We start from the raw sequence: 16,992 nt of genomic DNA on the forward strand, positions 1-16,992 counted from the left end.
CTGGGACTTTTTATAATTTTATCACGAATATAATACAAACTATTTGAAATGTATGCTGAATACAATAATTAAATAGTTATAGATGCACTTGTAGTGATAATTTTGCTTTCATAGGAATCAATAAGGGACGATTATTCGATATAACTTTTGTTTAATTTCCTTAAGTGTGACTGAAATGGTTCTGTAGCAATAGTGAAATATATATCAGACGAAAATAATTTTTATGCTTGGTAGAAATGGTAAAAACCTTAATTGCAAAATAATTTTATGAAAAGACGCCATCAAATATGGCGACATTCGTGTTGACTCCCAGTGGGGAAGTGTTTCAAACACATTGAAAATCGTAAAAGTGAACTACCTACTTATTTCAACCACATTTTCTCACGAATAATTATTCGACCTCAATTGTTTTTCTCAATTTTATCATGTGAAACATTCGAAACAAGTGAGCGTGTTTATTATATTTCAATGCAACATTACATTTCACTACGAAATTTCATGCAGCACGTGTATTATTTCGAGCAATGAGAGTGATCAAATCGATACGAACTATTTCGATAGACAATAAACTGGCATAATAAATTCCCAACTTCCTGATAGATTTCTGGGAACTTGGAAAAGCTTTGCATAATAAGGAATATTCTGGCATACTTCGAGTGACAATGAAAATACTTTATCTAAATAAAAAGGAACAATCAGTCAAACAACGAACCAAAACCGGGAAAAAATGGTCATTTTAATAATCCCTCTGCGGATAACACTGGTTTTTGCGAATCCATAGAAAGATAATCAAGAAGCGTAGCTGCAGACAATGAAAGTAACCAAATCGACACCTAACCAGAACGCGGACTTTTTTAGCCAATAGACAGCAAATCCAAAAACGCGAAACACAAAACATATATGCAACTGACAAATTATACTCACAACCTCTAGAGTTGTTTCAAAAATACAAAGTAACCTACAAGAACATTGTCAACAGATCTAACAATGCATGAGGAAATGAAGAATTCAAGTAAGCTCTCGAGTAAACTCGGAAAAGAACTAACTCTACTCTTCTGTTACAGAAAAACACCAAGACTGTGGAAAAAGACACAAAATGACTTCTTAGTCATTCAACTCCAATGCTCACATGAAATAAATAAATACCAAAGCAAGAAGAATCAAAAGTTTTCTGTATATAATACTAGTTATTTTTCTATTACTTTCGGTTAATTACAGAGAAGGTGGAATTATGCAGTATTGGTTTTCAACAAAATTATCAATTTCGATGAAATGACCAGAATCTACAATTCATAATGTTGAATGTTTCAATATCTTGCCCTGTTTTTGATTTTTCATTTACTCGAAAATATTTTATGTTATCAAGGCATTTCTTCGAAGGTTTATAAACTAGTGTTATTATATAATTGCTGGAAATGATAATTTGGGAGCAAATATTTCGGAGATTTAAATGATAAAGAACTTTTCATTTCAGATTTGTGTTCTGAAGTCTGAATGGAGTATATTGAAGAAATATTCTGCAATATTGGAAAATTATATCATCAAGCTATCTTCTCTTTGGTCTACCTACACTGCGTTTCGTCGTTCTTGGTCGCCAGTGTGTTACTTTGTATGTTTTACTTTGTATGCAGGGAGTAGATGGATTCAGATAGCTCAGGTCAGAACAGCATGGAGGAGCATGAAAGAGGCCTACATCCAGGAGTGGATAAGGAAAGGCTGACAAAGAGGGAGAGAGAGAGAGAGAGAAAGAGAGATTGGAAAATTAAACAGATGACCGCAAACATATCCAAAAGATACAAGTTATAGACTGGATATCGATAGGGTAGGTATGAGGTAAACTTACATAAGACGAATTTATGAACGGCCAATAATTGCAAAATCATAGGTATAATCAAAGAATAATATTTTTTTCGGTAGTAAAATTTGGTGAGAAAATAACTTTTTGATGAACGACATATTGTATTCTTTGTGTCCTTAGATTGAACTGATTGAATAATAGCATTGTGGCTTGAGGAAATGCCCTTTCTTCAAGCCACAAACCCATTATTCAAACAATTATTACGAATTCGAACAAGCGTGCAAAAACTCCCGATTCAACGTCCATTGCTTCTTATCAATATTGAATAAGACTAGATTCGGTGAATAAGACATTCCAAATTACTCCAGGAGCGATAGCATTCAGTTTGGAACCACAATAAAATCTAGTTTGTATTCCAGCTTATATTCCATTCTTCATTCCATTCGATGGCAGTTAAATATTCTATGCCTGCACTGCAATTCACGGTCTATCGGAACAGTCAGAAAGTCAGCCATATGGATTTCTGTGCGAAACGAAGATACCGAAACGCAAATACTAACTGCGGGCGTCTTTTGTTTGGCATTTCCGTGTTTCCGGTGGGAATAAGGGACCGGAAACATTTTTGTTTTCGAGCCTGAGCACAGTCGCTGCTGATAGCGGAGAAATTGTTGCGTCCTGGCTTTGGCCCGGCCTAGAATACTGATTCGTTGTATACATGCGCGTAAGTTGGTGAGAGGTTCATTGCTAGGAGCTTTTCATTTGATGAAAGCCGCGGGGAGGGGGGGTGGAATGGTGAAAATGAATTGGAAAACGGGAAAAACGTGAAACTCTTTAATCATCTCTTCTGAGCACAAAGAGCGGAGGCACGTTGCCTATTTCTGGAATAGGAGTCACGAGAGAAATAGGGATCTTCTTCAAACTGGAGATTAGCGTCGTCTTACTCTTCGCTGGATTCGAAAGTAAATGAATCTTGCACATACCACGAGTTTTTATTAGCACAAGATCTTGAGAAGGAGCTTAATCAATGTTCAACAAGTTGATGCATATTTAAACATTTCTTGTGATTGATTTTTTCGGTGATACACTGACTAGTACATTTGAAATAGATAGTTTTCCACCAAGATGCTGTGTCCTTGACTTAGGAGAACAGTGCGCAATCGTTTTATGCAAATGTCTGGAATATTGGAATTTTGATTAGAAATTGATATTAAATGATTAGGTTCCACTCATTTATGAAGAAAAATCAATTATATCAATCCCGAAATTCTATTTTATTGAAATTCAGAAATAAAAATAGACTTCTAAAACTTTCTAATTGAAAAAATATGAAACAAATGTTCATGTTAGATTTCTCACGGATAGCATCATGAAGTGATAATATTCGGACATCGCACAATCTAGTTTTCAGATTTGAATAGAATTGGGAATTTATATTAAGTACGTTCATAAGACCAATAATAATCTGTGAATTCAATAATGTATTTAGGATCCAGTTATTGTTCCCTGTAAATAATTGAGATGGTCAACAGGATGCTTGGAGACCTATTAGTTTCTTCAAGTGTCGAGGGCATGACAGTTTCAATGAATTCACAGGGAACGAATTGTTATTGTACATATAATGTAAAAAGGATGTATTATTCTTCAAGGTGTCGAAGATATGTCATGGAGTTGTAAATCTTGAAGAGATTTACTGAGGGGTTGGGAAAGTTCAAAGACAACACGGTTGTACCAGATGTGTCACATCTATGTATCAAGTTCTAGTCCTTCGAGAATATTCGATTTCCAGGAATCCGCGAAGATCTTTGTGGGCGGTATGGCAAAACTCTTATCGGACTAGGGGATGGTACTTTTCCTAAGGGTGTGGTCAAGCCGGAAGGAGGGAAGGATATTCAGAGTGGATGGGGTAAGTTGCGGTCAGGGGACGAAGTAAGTTCGAGTCGAGAGTCAGTTCAAGTTGAGTCGAAGACGGGTAAAGTTCAAGTTCGGTCTAAGTCGAAGTAAGAGTAAGTTCTGTCGGTTGAAACTTGAGACGTAAGACGAAAAGACGGTTCGCGGACTAGATTAAGACGAGTCGCGAACAAATCAAAGACGAGACGACCGAAACTTGTAATAAAACAAAGACGTGAAATATCGAAGACGACTCGAGTAATTAAAACTAGAGTTAGACGAAATTCAGTACCGTATGAACAGTGTTGTACTGTGAGTGTGGCTTTGTAAATATATGTTTATAATTCAAAAACGTTTGATTATTACTTAAACCGAATCATACCTCTAGACGATCGATTAACCAAGCCTACATGTAAAAAGTTTAACATGAACTATTTCCCTTGTCTAGATTTCCACTAATCACAAACGAGCAATTTCGAAATACAAATGGTTTTCTAGATGGAAAAACTGTACCTGTCAGCAGTTTTTTCGAGTTCAACTGAGGCAAAACTTGACAGATGTTGTAACCAAAAATTAAAATACTTTTCATTATTGCCTACATTCTTTTTATGTATGCATTTATAATAGAAAATATATTTTGTAAGCTTCGTGTATACAGAATAATCTATCACATGAAATATTCTTGTCATAGATATACCATACAGTCATCAAATTTTTCCTGTGAAAAAAATCGAAAAAACACAATGCAAAGTAATATTAACATTATTGCTGATGCAAAAATCCTCGTTTCCGTCTCAAATTTTTATTACCACCAGCACTCATGCAAAATTTGTTTGATATAATATTGTTTCAAGAATGTACTGTCTCGTTCTTCTTTTTTACGTTGTAGGACTAGCGAAAATATACCAATATGCAAGAAGAGACATTTCGTTGAATATCGAGTCCATATAGGAAGAAGGAAGAGCATTATTTAATTTTCGAAAACTTGTCAATTCAAATAAAAAATATGAATATGAAATATGTAGGAAATTGTCCCGAAGAAGTGATAACTGACATGGTGTTGAAAATAACGTGGATTTCTAAATTTTCATGACAGTTAATTTTGTTGGTTGATTGAGTGTGTAAATTTATTCTTCAGACATCGCACTAGACAGAGTTTTTTCCTCAACATATTTTTCGATCAGAAAATGTAAATAGCCTTTATTTTTCAGTGAGTTGCGGTTTACAGGCTTCCCCATCAAATTTGAGAAGAATGGAAGAAAATAGACCCTTCTGGTATATTATCGACCAAACGCAACAATTCAGCGGTTCTCCGGATACCATTAAGAATTCCGTTCAGCCTATCCGCACCTCGACTTTCTCCAAGATATCCATTTCTATTCATCTTCTCTCCCTCTAGATCGGAGGGTTGGGAGTGAGTGCCATTTCCGTTAGGAATCCGAGACTCGGAGGATACTTGTGGAGTGGAGAGCAATCGGTTACTTCATCAGGCGAAGTCTTGCGTTCGAATATGGGAAAGTTAGCAGTGTACAGGCGCATATTCTGGATCGAATTTCCCGAGAGATGGAAGAACGGTGTTGTGGAACAGAACGCTAATCGAATACTTGTGCTAGATGATCACAAAAAAATTCAATAGGAGAACGTAACCACAAGTGATAGATCCGTTCGTTGTTACCGCTTTTGAGCGCTCGTCATCTAACATATCGGATGGAGAAATACAATTTGGAGTCTCGCAAGATTGTTGAAAATTCCTAATATTTCCATAACTATAAAAGTGACACAGTTGAGATTTTGAGTGATGATATTCATGGACATCAACTGGAAATCTTAAAGGAATTACCCAACTACAAGGATTCGATTTATGAACATACTCTATCTATTAGATATAAATTCTTAAGAGGGGTTTATACCACGTGTCACGTGATATCCCAAAGTTCAACTACTACTGTCTCCTCAGCGTTTTTGAGTTCTCGTCACTCTTTAGGTCGAGTAAAGCAATCTCAAACGTTCCTTTGGTTCATCGTCTTTTTTACCACATGCAAGAATTCAAAATACGTTTTTACATCCTTATTATAATTATTATGATTTTAGAATGAACGCATTTTCAGCCTTCGACAAGACTTTTTGTATAATATTTTTATGTGAAAATCCATAAAGAAATATATGTTTGTTGGAAAAGTTATTTCATGCATATATTTATTTAAAAAAAAATCATCTAATTCTTTTCATTCATTCCAGAAGAATTTATGGAAAAGGACTTTTCGCAATGACGAACTCTTCAAAATTAACAAAAAAGAAAACCTCATTTGAATCAATGGCCTTTAGCGTATAAAAAATGGTTTTCTATTTTGAACTGTTGGCTGAAACAGTTCCCCAAGAATCGGTGATAGGACCGCTGCTGTTCAACTTATATATGGCAGACATACCGAAAATGAATAGATGCAAGATAGCCCAGTTTGTAGATGACACTGCCATATACTATCACAGTAGAATGCGGAAAACAATCACTAAGCAGCTACAGATAGACCTAGATACACTGATGGAATACTTCAAGAAATGGAGATTCAAAGTGAACACACCGAAAACAGTTGCAATCTACTTCGGAGGAACAACAGTAAAGAAAGAGAAAGCAGGAAATCCAGACGATAGAATGGAAAAAGGGAGAAAAATATCTGGGAGTAATACTGGATGAAGGAATGAATTTTAATGAACAGACAAAAGAAAACAGAAAAAAGACAAGGCAATTGCACGGCAGTTTGTACCCATTGCTCCACCGTAGAAGTGAACTTTCTTTAGAACACAAGCTGAAGATAATAAAAATAGTGCTAATACCAAGCATAACGTATGCAGGAGTTACCTGGTACAATACAAAGGAAAATAATAATTATCAGTTGCAAAGTAAACTAAATTCAGTAATAAGAATAGCGGTTGGCGCCCCATGGTATAAAACTAACCAACAAATCAGAGAACTGAAAATTGAAACTATTGAAGAAATAGTCAATAAACAAAGAAAGGAGACAATAGAGACGCTGAAAGAGCACGAGAATAAGGAAATAAGAAAGATAATTCAAATCAGAATAAGAAAGACCAATAAGAGGAAATACCTATTTCGAGGAACTAAATAGAAGAAAAAAGTGACATGAAGTAGGGAAGAAAGCCTTCCGATCAGACAACAGCAGAAAATAGGAGGAATGAAATTAGAGGTGAAGGAAATGTAAATTCCGGACCTTGAACAAAAAGAAGATCTGAGTTCACTATTTTTCATTATTTACAAAATAGTTGCCTAATTTTAGAGAAGACATAGTATTAGGTATTTGAGCTACTCAAAAGTCGGCATTCGAGTATCGAAGGCAGGCACCAAGTGCTAAGTTTCGTTTATGATAGTGCTAGAGTATCTTTCAGGCAATTGAAGAACCATGAGGGGTATTACGCAGCATCTGGGATATTTATGACTATAATGCAGCACCTTTGGTTGTTTTTTATGTAAAATTTGTCTGTATTCATTCCTGTTGTATCTGATTGAATTATATTCCCATTAGGTACTTCTACACATGGGTGTTGGAGTTTGAAAAGCCACTCCTGAATTTTAGCGTTCTAGACAACCGCCTAGCTACCCCCTAGCGACGGCCCTGGTTTCACCTTTGAACCAGCCCCATAAAACGTAATTATCAGATTGTTGATTGCAATTGCTGATTGCGAGACAAGCGCCCTGCTACAATATTCTACATTTTACTCATTCCATTGTTCGAACCGATTACAACTACCTCAAGCACGTCGAAAACCCTCAACGGTCCAATTTTTCAACTACGACCAGCGACGTTTTATTGGATTGCATACGAGGCTCCGCCATTTTGTCTATAAAACTCATTTGTTAATGGTACATGCTCTTTTTCATGGTGGAAATTTTCCTATTAGGTAATTGTTACGGGGTAAATGCGAGGGTAATTTATTGAAGTTCTGAGAATTGAATGATATTGGTTTATGTTCAGAGGGGTTGGCTCAATGGTAAGGGAGTGAAATATTTTTCAAATTCCAATTAGAATGGATTAACTTATTTTCAAGGAATCCATCACAGTTATATTTCATTTATGTGCTAGGGCATGTGTTTCAGCCTTTTTTTGTTATTATGATGTTTAGTTTTGGCAACGTCGCGTATTCTAGAAATATCGAGACGTTTTGTTAAATTATTAATGAGATGTATGGTAACCGGAAAGAAAAGTTAAAGTTAGTATAAAGTTTTCGGTGTTTAATATAACGGTTTTGGTTTCATTCACAGACATTTTTAGATATATTAAGATTACAGTTCATTAGAAGGACAGTTTGCATTGTATAAGTCCCATTTTGTTCCATTTCAATCCTTTACCCTGTTCCCTTACATCCTTATACAGTGTGGTGCTATGAGGAAGCAGAGAGCAGTTTATATTGGTAAGACTATTATAACATCATTTTCATTGGTTCAAATAGGGAAAATGCAACAGCATGAAATTTACTAATTTACATTTTATACCCCTCTGATAAAGATACTCGTAATTGGAAACTATAGGTATTAATTTTCCAATTATTACTAGTTTAGATGTGTGGAAAGGCTAACGAGGGTAATTGTTCATAAAAAAAGGAAAAGAGGATAGGGACAGTCCCCCACAGAGAAGTGCTAAACGTAGACACGTGTTTCTGCCCTCATCAGTACTGTGAACAAGTGTTAGGATGAGCAACACTTGAAAAAAACAAAAAAAAATGGAGTCAACAACAAAAGCCAGCCATCAATTTGTGGTTTCAGTAGGAAGACCCAATGGGTTTTCGGGAAACAACCAACATCACCACGTGGAAAGCTATAGCTAACTGCGTGACATCCGAGCCCAGGAATAATAACATGTGGAAAGGCTAGTTTTAATTTTTGCCTACACACGTGAACAATTATTCAACAATTTATAATTGTATAAAGACAGTTGTTAAGAAAGAATGGCGGTAGGCGACAATTTGCAGTTATAATTATTTTAACACTTTATTGAGAATAATAATTTATAAATTAAATAACTCAAATACGGTCGCCGTTCTGATATATTTCAATCTGACTAATTTTCTTTTTTCTTTCATTTCCTTGGCGACCGGTATTTTGATTTAATGATCTAGAATAACTGAAACATTTTCCACACTCCCGCCTGGTGCATTATTTCCGTGGGAATGGATTGCACCATCATCAGTTATTTTCACTGGTAAAACAGCTATTTTAACTGCCGGTCTCTCAAGTATGCCATTTTGAGTCTGCACAGTAGCGCTTCTCACTTGACCATCTTTTGAAGTCTTGATTCCTATTATTCTTCCTTTTGGCCAATTGCATCTTGGTAATTGCTTATCACAAATTACAACAATATCTCCTATTTTGATTGGATCAGCAATTTTCTGCCACTTCGTCCGTAAAAGTAGTTGTGGTAAGTATTCAGCTACGAACCGACGCCAACATTTATTGGCAAATTGTTCCCTATACAAATAATTGTATTTTAAAATAGTTGCATCATCATCCATTTGACCTAGTGGTTTGTCGCCATTAGAGGTGCCAATCAGAAAATGGTTAGGTGTTAAAGCCTCTGTTGTTTCACTATCTGTTGGTAGATATGTAAGTGGTCTCGAATTAACTATATTTTCAGCTGCAACAAGACAACTCAGTAGTAATTGATCTGTCGGGGTTCTGGAAGGTAAAGAACTATAGAGGGAAATCTTCACAGCTTTTATGAGACGCTCCCATGCGCCGCCCATATGAGGTGAAAGAGGGGTGTTGAAATGAAAGTTAATTTCTGGATTTATGAAAGAATTTGCAATCATTTGAGGATCTAAATTCTGTAATTCCTCTCTCAAAATCCTTTCTGTAGCTATGAAATTAGTTCCTCGGTCACAGTAGATATGACGTGGACGACCTCTACGATTCATAAAATTTGTGAAACAAAGTATGCAGCTATCAACATTCAATTTATAGGCCACTTCTAAATGTATTGCTCTAGTTGTAAGGCAGGTAAATAAAGCACCCCAACGCTTTTCATATCTTCGTCCTACTGTTACATCAATTGGGCCAAAATAATCCACACCAGTGTACGTGAAAGGAGCAGTGAATGTTGCAAGACGGCATTCTGGTAAAGGTGCCATTTCAGGTTCTTTGGGTTGACAAAATTTCACCTTGCAGAATTGACAACTATTTCTTATGTTGTTGACTACTCTTCTCAATTTTGGAATGAAAAACTTTTGCCTTATTTCATTCACAACGACTTCGTGGTTCCGATGAAGAAATTTATTATGATAATTTTGCACAATGAGTGATGTCAGATAGCTCTGTTTTGGTAAAATTATGGGTCTTTTCATGCTGAATTCAATATTGTTTGTTCGATCTATTCTCCCTTTAACTCGAAGCAAACCATTTTCATCTATGTAAGGAGACAGTTTATATAAACTACTAGACTTTTTAACGATTGCTTGACCTGTCGTGGATTTTTTCTCCAATTGAATGATCTCTTCTGAATAAAATTGCTGTTGTGTCCAATGGATTAATATATTCTCAGCATTCAATAGTTCTTCGGAGGTGAATGGTCCATTGACAAATAGTTCCTTGCGAATTCTAGTTTGCAATAACATTATGAATCTCTTCAGATATGCCGTTGTTCGTAGAAGTCTGTTGTATTTGCTGAATCTTTCCATATTTATAACCGGTTCCATTGCCTGATGATGGGTTATAAATTCTTCAATTTTCAGTTTTTTCGCTTTTGGTTCGATAGGCCAATATTCTTCATTGAAATAAAGGAATTCTGGACCATGAAACCATCTACTTGGATACTTGAGAGTCGCTGAATTTTTCCATTTAGTTGCTTCATCAGCTACATTGAGTTTCGTAGGTACGTATCTCCAATTAGAAATCATCGAATTTTCTTGTATCTCGACTACCCTGTAAGCCACATATTTAGATAGTTTTCTTGGATCTTCATTCCTCAGCCAATTCAAAATTACTAAAGAATCGGACCAATAGAAGATTTCATCTATTTTAATAGACAAATGTTTGTGAAACGATTTTCCTAATCTTGCTCCCATAACAGCCGCATCTAGTTCTAATCGTGGAATCGTTTGCAATTTGATTGGTGCAACATGAGTTTTCGCTCCAAGTAAAACACATTCTATTATTTCTTTTTTGATCCTTAGATATGCAACAGCTGCACTTGCTTGCTCTCCAGCATCCACAAATATATGAATTTGCACTAATGTGTTTTCCCAGTTTTCTATTTTCGTCAAATAACATCGAGGAATTGAAATAATTTCAATTTCATGAATAATTTTGAGCCAGAATAGCCATTTCTTGAAATGTTCATCTCCAATTGGTTGATCCCAAGAGACATTGCTTCTCCAGATTTCTTGAAGTAAAACTTTCAGATGAATGAGGATATGTGAGAGGAGTCCCAAAGGATCATATATTGACATTAGTATTCGAAGAACCTCCCGTTTCGTTGGTCTTTTTTCTCCACTCAACACTTCTTTATTTCCCTTGTTAAAACGTAAAGAAAAAATGAGACTATCAGACGTCAAGTTCCACCACATTCCTAGGACTTTTTCGCTTTTGTCAGTTCCCATATCAAGCTTGACATCATGTGGTTTATCATTCGATTTGTTCATTATATCCTGAAGCTTTTTTGAATTTGAACACCAGTTTCTTATTTCGAAATTTCCTTTAGAATGTATCATAGTAATTTGCTTAGCAATTTCGATACTTTCTTCTTCTGTATCAGCAGAGTCTAATAAATCATCCACGTAGTGATTATTTATAATACTATGGACTGCTTTTGGATACTGAGAAATGAATTTTCTGGCGTTTGTATTTTTAACAAACTGAGCACAACTGGGGGAGCATGCTGATCCGAAAGTCATAACAGTCATCACATACGTTTCCAGCTTATTTTGTGGGTTACCATTGCGCCAAAGAAATCGTTGTGCATGTTGGTCTTGGTCAATTATGCCTATGCGCAAAAACATTTCCTTTATATCTGCGGAAAATGCAATTTTTCTCTGTCTGAAACGAAGAAGTACCCCTAAGAGAGAAGCCAGTTGATCCTCTCCTTTCAAAAGCATGGTGTTGAGGGATATTCCTTGGGTTACGGCTGCTGCATCCCAGACTATTCTGAATTTCCCAGGTTTGTTCGGATTCAATACAGGAAATATTGGAAGGTACCAAATTTTTTCTTGGGTTTGTTGAAGTTCTTCATTTGTTAATTTTCTTATATATTTCTTTGCTATGAAGTCTTCTAATTGAGCATTCATTTTTTGGCCTATTTCGGGATCTTTCAAAATTCTATTCTCGATGCATTTCAGTCGTTTTAAGGCCATAGGTTTACTGTCAGGCAACTTCAACTGATCATTCTTCCAGAGAAGTCCAATTTTGTATTGGCTTCCAATTTGAATGAGAGTATCATTTTGCAATTTTCTAGCTCGTTGCATCTCTTCAGATTCTAACAATTTAATTTGTTGGATTCCTAAATTTTCTATGTCAAAATAATTTTTGGTAGCTTCAAAAAGATCTTGATTATTCATAATATTCTCCTCACAACAACAGATGTGAAAACTATGATTTTCATTAACAGGAACATTTCTTTTTTTTGAAAATGCAAATATAGACCATCCTAGCCTGCATCTGGCTGCTATAGGCTCCCCAATTTGTCCTTCCTTCACTCGTAGAGGTAATGCCAAATCCCAGTTGTCTAAACCTATTAGAAGTTGTGGATTCGCATTGTCATAATAGTGAATTGGCAAATTTCGAAGATGAGGATATTTTTGTTTGATTATGTTTTCATTGAGAGATTGTTTTGGCAAATTGAGATTTTTTACTGTTCGTGCTGTTCGATATTGAAATATTTCTGCGTTTAAGAAATCACCAGATATGGAAAAAGAAACTTTTCTTGAATTATTTTCAAGCCGCTGCTGATCTCCAGTCCATTGTAGGTATAAGTTTTGTGTTGTACCTTCTAGATCAAGTTGTTCTGCGATATTTTCATCCAGTAGAGTAACAGAGGATCCTTCATCCATGAAAGCAAACGTCCTCACTTCATTGTTACCATTTCTTAATAGTACTGGAACAATTCTGAATCGAATGTTAGGATTGGATATATTACATTCGCCAGAAAAAGTCACTGGAATGTTTTCGACAGATGTTTCGTTTTGAGTATTAACGATTTCTGGTTCTTTAGCTACCTTGAATGTGTCTTTATGAACCATTGGGTGATGTTTCCGATTACAATGGTTGTGTTTGCACCTGACAGGATATTTGCATGGAAAACGGTGTTTCTTTAAACAAAGTCTGCACAAGTATAAATCCTTAACAACTTCCCATTTTTTAGTAACGGGATATTGAATAAATTCTTTACAAGCTGTAACAGATGTGCAGTCTCCCTTACAAATCCAACAATGGCGAGATTCTGACTGTCTTGGAGAGTTGTGAATGTTAGTTCGCTCATTCCTTTGAAATTTATTTTGATCATTTGTGCTTAGGGTTGGAAGAGCAGTACAAACATTAACTGCTACTTGATATATCCAGTCTGCAAATTCACTCAATCCTTTGAATGATTTTAAGGAGGTTCTGTGCATTGCCCAGTTAATTTTCACTTGAGAAGGTAATTTTGAAATCAATTCGTGCATAAGTGTAGGGTTGTTGAGGTAATCACTTAATTTGGCAGCTTCTAAAGAAACACATAAATTTTTTACTGCCAAGGCATATTCCACTAAACTTTCTAATTTATCTGGTTTTGGGGCTGGTTGTCGCCGAATAAGATTGATATGAGCTTCTATTATTTGCTCTGGTCTTCCAAAAAGAATTCCGAGTGTTGATATAATTTGAGGAACACATTCAGGTAGAATCAAAAAACTGGATACACTTGATTTGGCTACACCTTTCAATGAGAGAGAGAGAAGAAAAACTTTATTGAAACAATGTTTCAAAGGGCTAGCGACCTAGGTCTTCCTGCCCTCTTTCAATGATTTTTGTAATCTTATAAGGTTTTCATTGTTATCCAAACCGCATAATTCAGTTGATCTATCGAAACTGCTTTTAAATAATGGCCAATCATATGGATTTCCAGTGAAAATTGGTAGTTCACTTGGAGTGCTTTTTCGTGCAGCATATTGCTGAGGTGAAAGGAAGCTTCCATCAACTCTCGATTGTTCGGTTGGTGATAGTAATTTTGAAACTTTTTCTTCTTTCACTGGTGGATGAAATTTTTGAACTACAGGATCTGATGTTTCAACAGCTTCTTCAATTTTCAAAGATAACATCTTATTTTTAATGGGATTCGTAGTCAATATTTCGTCATCGCTAATTTCTTGGCTGTCATCATTTTCTTCAAGAAGTCTTCGCGCTTCTTGAGCCAACTTGCGCTCTTTTCGAATAAGTTCTCTTTCCTCTTGAATGAACTGCAGCTTCAGTTTTATTATTGAAGAGCCAAATGATTTTGCACTTCTTCTTGAGGAACCATGTATGCTGGTTCTTGGTGTATGGGTGGGTGTAATCTTCTGAGAACGATTAGGTGAAGTGGAATTCATCTTTTCATTTCCAGCTTCACATTTTGGGCATTTCCAATTTTCATTTTCAGAGATGTCATCTGTGACTTTTACACACTCATAACAACACCATTTTTTGCATCGGGTACATTCTACCATCCTTTCTTCTCTATACGGTTTACTGCAGACAGGACAGAGATCATGATCATTTTTGGTTCCCTCAACTGCTGCTGAAGCCATTTCTTCAAGATCCAGAAGATAACTGCTTGCAATAACCAAACTAATTCGTTTTTGATTCCGTATTTGAGACTTTGTTAAGAAAGAATGGCGGTAGGCGACAATTTGCAGTTATAATTATTTTAACACTTTATTGAGAATAATAATTTATAAATTAAATAACTCAAATACGGTCGCCGTTCTGATATATTTCAATCTGAATAATTTTCTTTTTTCTTTCATTTCCTTGGCGACCGGTAATTTGATTTAATGATCTAGAATAACTGAAACATTTTCCACAACAGTAGAGACCGCAGAAAATATATATGTAGGCTTGGTTAATCGATCGTCTAGAAGTATGTATCGATTACCTGGCCTCCCCACTTCTTCTCCGTGACTTTGTTCGGTTTAAATAATAATTAGACTCTTTTGAATTATAAACATCTATTTACCAAGCCACATTGACAGTACATACACAGTTTATGCGATACTGAATTTCGTCTTTAACTCGAGTTTTAATTACTCGAAACATCTTCGATATGTCACGTCATTGTCTTATTACAAGTTTCGGTCGTCTCGTCTTAAACTCGTTCGCGACTCGTCTTAATATAATCTGCGAACTGTCTTTTCGTCTTACGTCTTAAGTTTCAACCGACTGAACTAACTCTTACTTCGACTTAGACCCAACTTGAACTTTACTCGTCTTCGACTCAACTTGAACTGGCTCTCGACTCGAACTTACCTCGTTCCCTGACCGCAACTTACCCCGTCCACTCTGAATATCCTTCCCTCCTTCCGGCTTGATCACACCCTTAAGGAAAGTACCATCCCCTAGTCCAATAAGAGTTTTGCCGTACCGCCCTCAAAGATCTTCGTGGATTCCTGGAAATCGAATATTCTCGAAGGACTAGAACCTGATACACACATCTGGTACAACCGTGATTTCTTCAAACTTTCCTAACCCTCCAGTAAATATCTTCAAGATTTACAATTTCATGACATATCTTCGACACCTCGAAGAATAACACATCCTTTTCATAGTATATGTACAATAACAATTCGCTCCCTGTAAATTCATTGAAACTGTCATGCCCTCGACACTTGAAGAAACTAATTGGTCTCCACGAATCCTGTTGACCATCTCAATTATTCACAGGGAACAATAACTGGATCCTACAGTTATGTACCATTGAAATCTCAAATCAGATAAAAGTGGTAACAGATATCGCTATTCAAAAATGATTTTGCAAACCAGAATCCTAGGCCCAAATAACGATGAAAATCAGCAAATGATCTTGCCATGATTGCTAATTGCAGTCAGTCAGTTCCGAGTTAATACCATCAAATGTTCCATTATGTCCACGAACCCATTGTGTTCATGACTTGCGGAAATGCAACCATACATAAACATCGAAATTACGGCTCATTTTGTTCATGTGTACTTACAAACTATCAAACACAGAGCGGCATACACGATGCCTATAAACTATAGACACTCCTCCCACATCAACGAGGATCCGCTGGCAGCGCTCGACGCGACGATCGCGATTAAAATTCGAAACATCACAGCCGCGTATACCTCAAACAGTATTTCCCGTTTAGGGATATGCCGGGGATGCATTACAGATAATTGAATCGCACATTATGTATGGATTCATTTGTATGCCCATCTGGCGGCCGACCGAAATTGGAACACAGCCATTAGCGCCTGCCGCACCTCGACGAAAATCTGTTATGTCGTCACGCGTTGATGAAATACGCAAGTTTTGACGTGCTCGTGTACGTTAGCAGAGGGAACTGTGTCAACATGTTTCGTTGTGGCGAGCGAACCTAATGAGTTTATGACGTGGTGAATTGATTGTTTTTTCGTGTCTCTGTATGCCGTTCGCTGACGGTGACATTGCTCGCGTCTAGTCAAAAAGAAGGGGATGGTCCTTAAATTCGATCGTTTTGTGCGTCAAATTATTCAAAATAGATTAAGGAAATCAAGCAAAGACCTGACGTGAAGTCAGTTGCGTTTCAGCGCTCGTTCTTTCATTCGCCAATCTCGCCCTTGAAAAATGTAAAGTCTCTAGATCCTCGTAAGCTACTCCTATGCTTCATCTCATTAATCATTATCATTACTCAGACTACAGTTTATATCCAGAAGACACTAAATCAAAAAAAACTAGATGGATGAAACATAGCTGCAAACTTACGAGACTGATACAATCGTACCTGGTAAATAGAAAATTTGGGGTGAATATCGACAGTACCAGGTCAACGATTAGAGAAATAGAGAAGTCGGAATTCCCAAGGATCGGTGATAGGACCGCTGCTGTTCAACTTATATATGGCAGACATACCGAAAATGAATAGATGCAAGATAGCCCAGTTTGCAGATGACACTGCCATGTACTATCACAGTAGAATGCGGAAATCATTCACTAAGCAGCTACAGATAGACCTAGATACACTGATGCAATACTTCAAGAAATGGAGATTCAAAGTGAACACATCGAAAACAGTTGCAATCTACTTTTTCCATTCTATCAACTGGTTTTCTATTTTGACGTTTCCTGCTTTCCCTTTCT

General features: G+C 36.4%; 2 protein-coding genes across 9 annotated transcripts in view; both read right to left on the minus strand.

The window, feature by feature from the left end:
* Window positions 1-16,992, minus strand: part of LOC123676653 (synaptotagmin-7) — a 317,805-nt gene that overhangs the window by 50,577 nt on the left and 250,236 nt on the right. The gene's annotated exons all lie outside the window — the stretch shown is intronic.
* LOC123676652 lies at window positions 8,712-12,273 on the minus strand. The gene has a single exon (XM_045612741.1). It carries the CDS (start codon window positions 12,242-12,244, stop codon window positions 8,804-8,806), a length of 3,441 nt encoding a protein of 1,146 aa, XP_045468697.1. The 5' UTR covers window positions 12,245-12,273; the 3' UTR covers window positions 8,712-8,803.

Source organism: Harmonia axyridis, chromosome 3, assembly GCF_914767665.1.
Source record: "Harmonia axyridis chromosome 3, icHarAxyr1.1, whole genome shotgun sequence".
Lineage (NCBI taxonomy): Eukaryota > Metazoa > Arthropoda > Insecta > Coleoptera > Coccinellidae > Harmonia > Harmonia axyridis.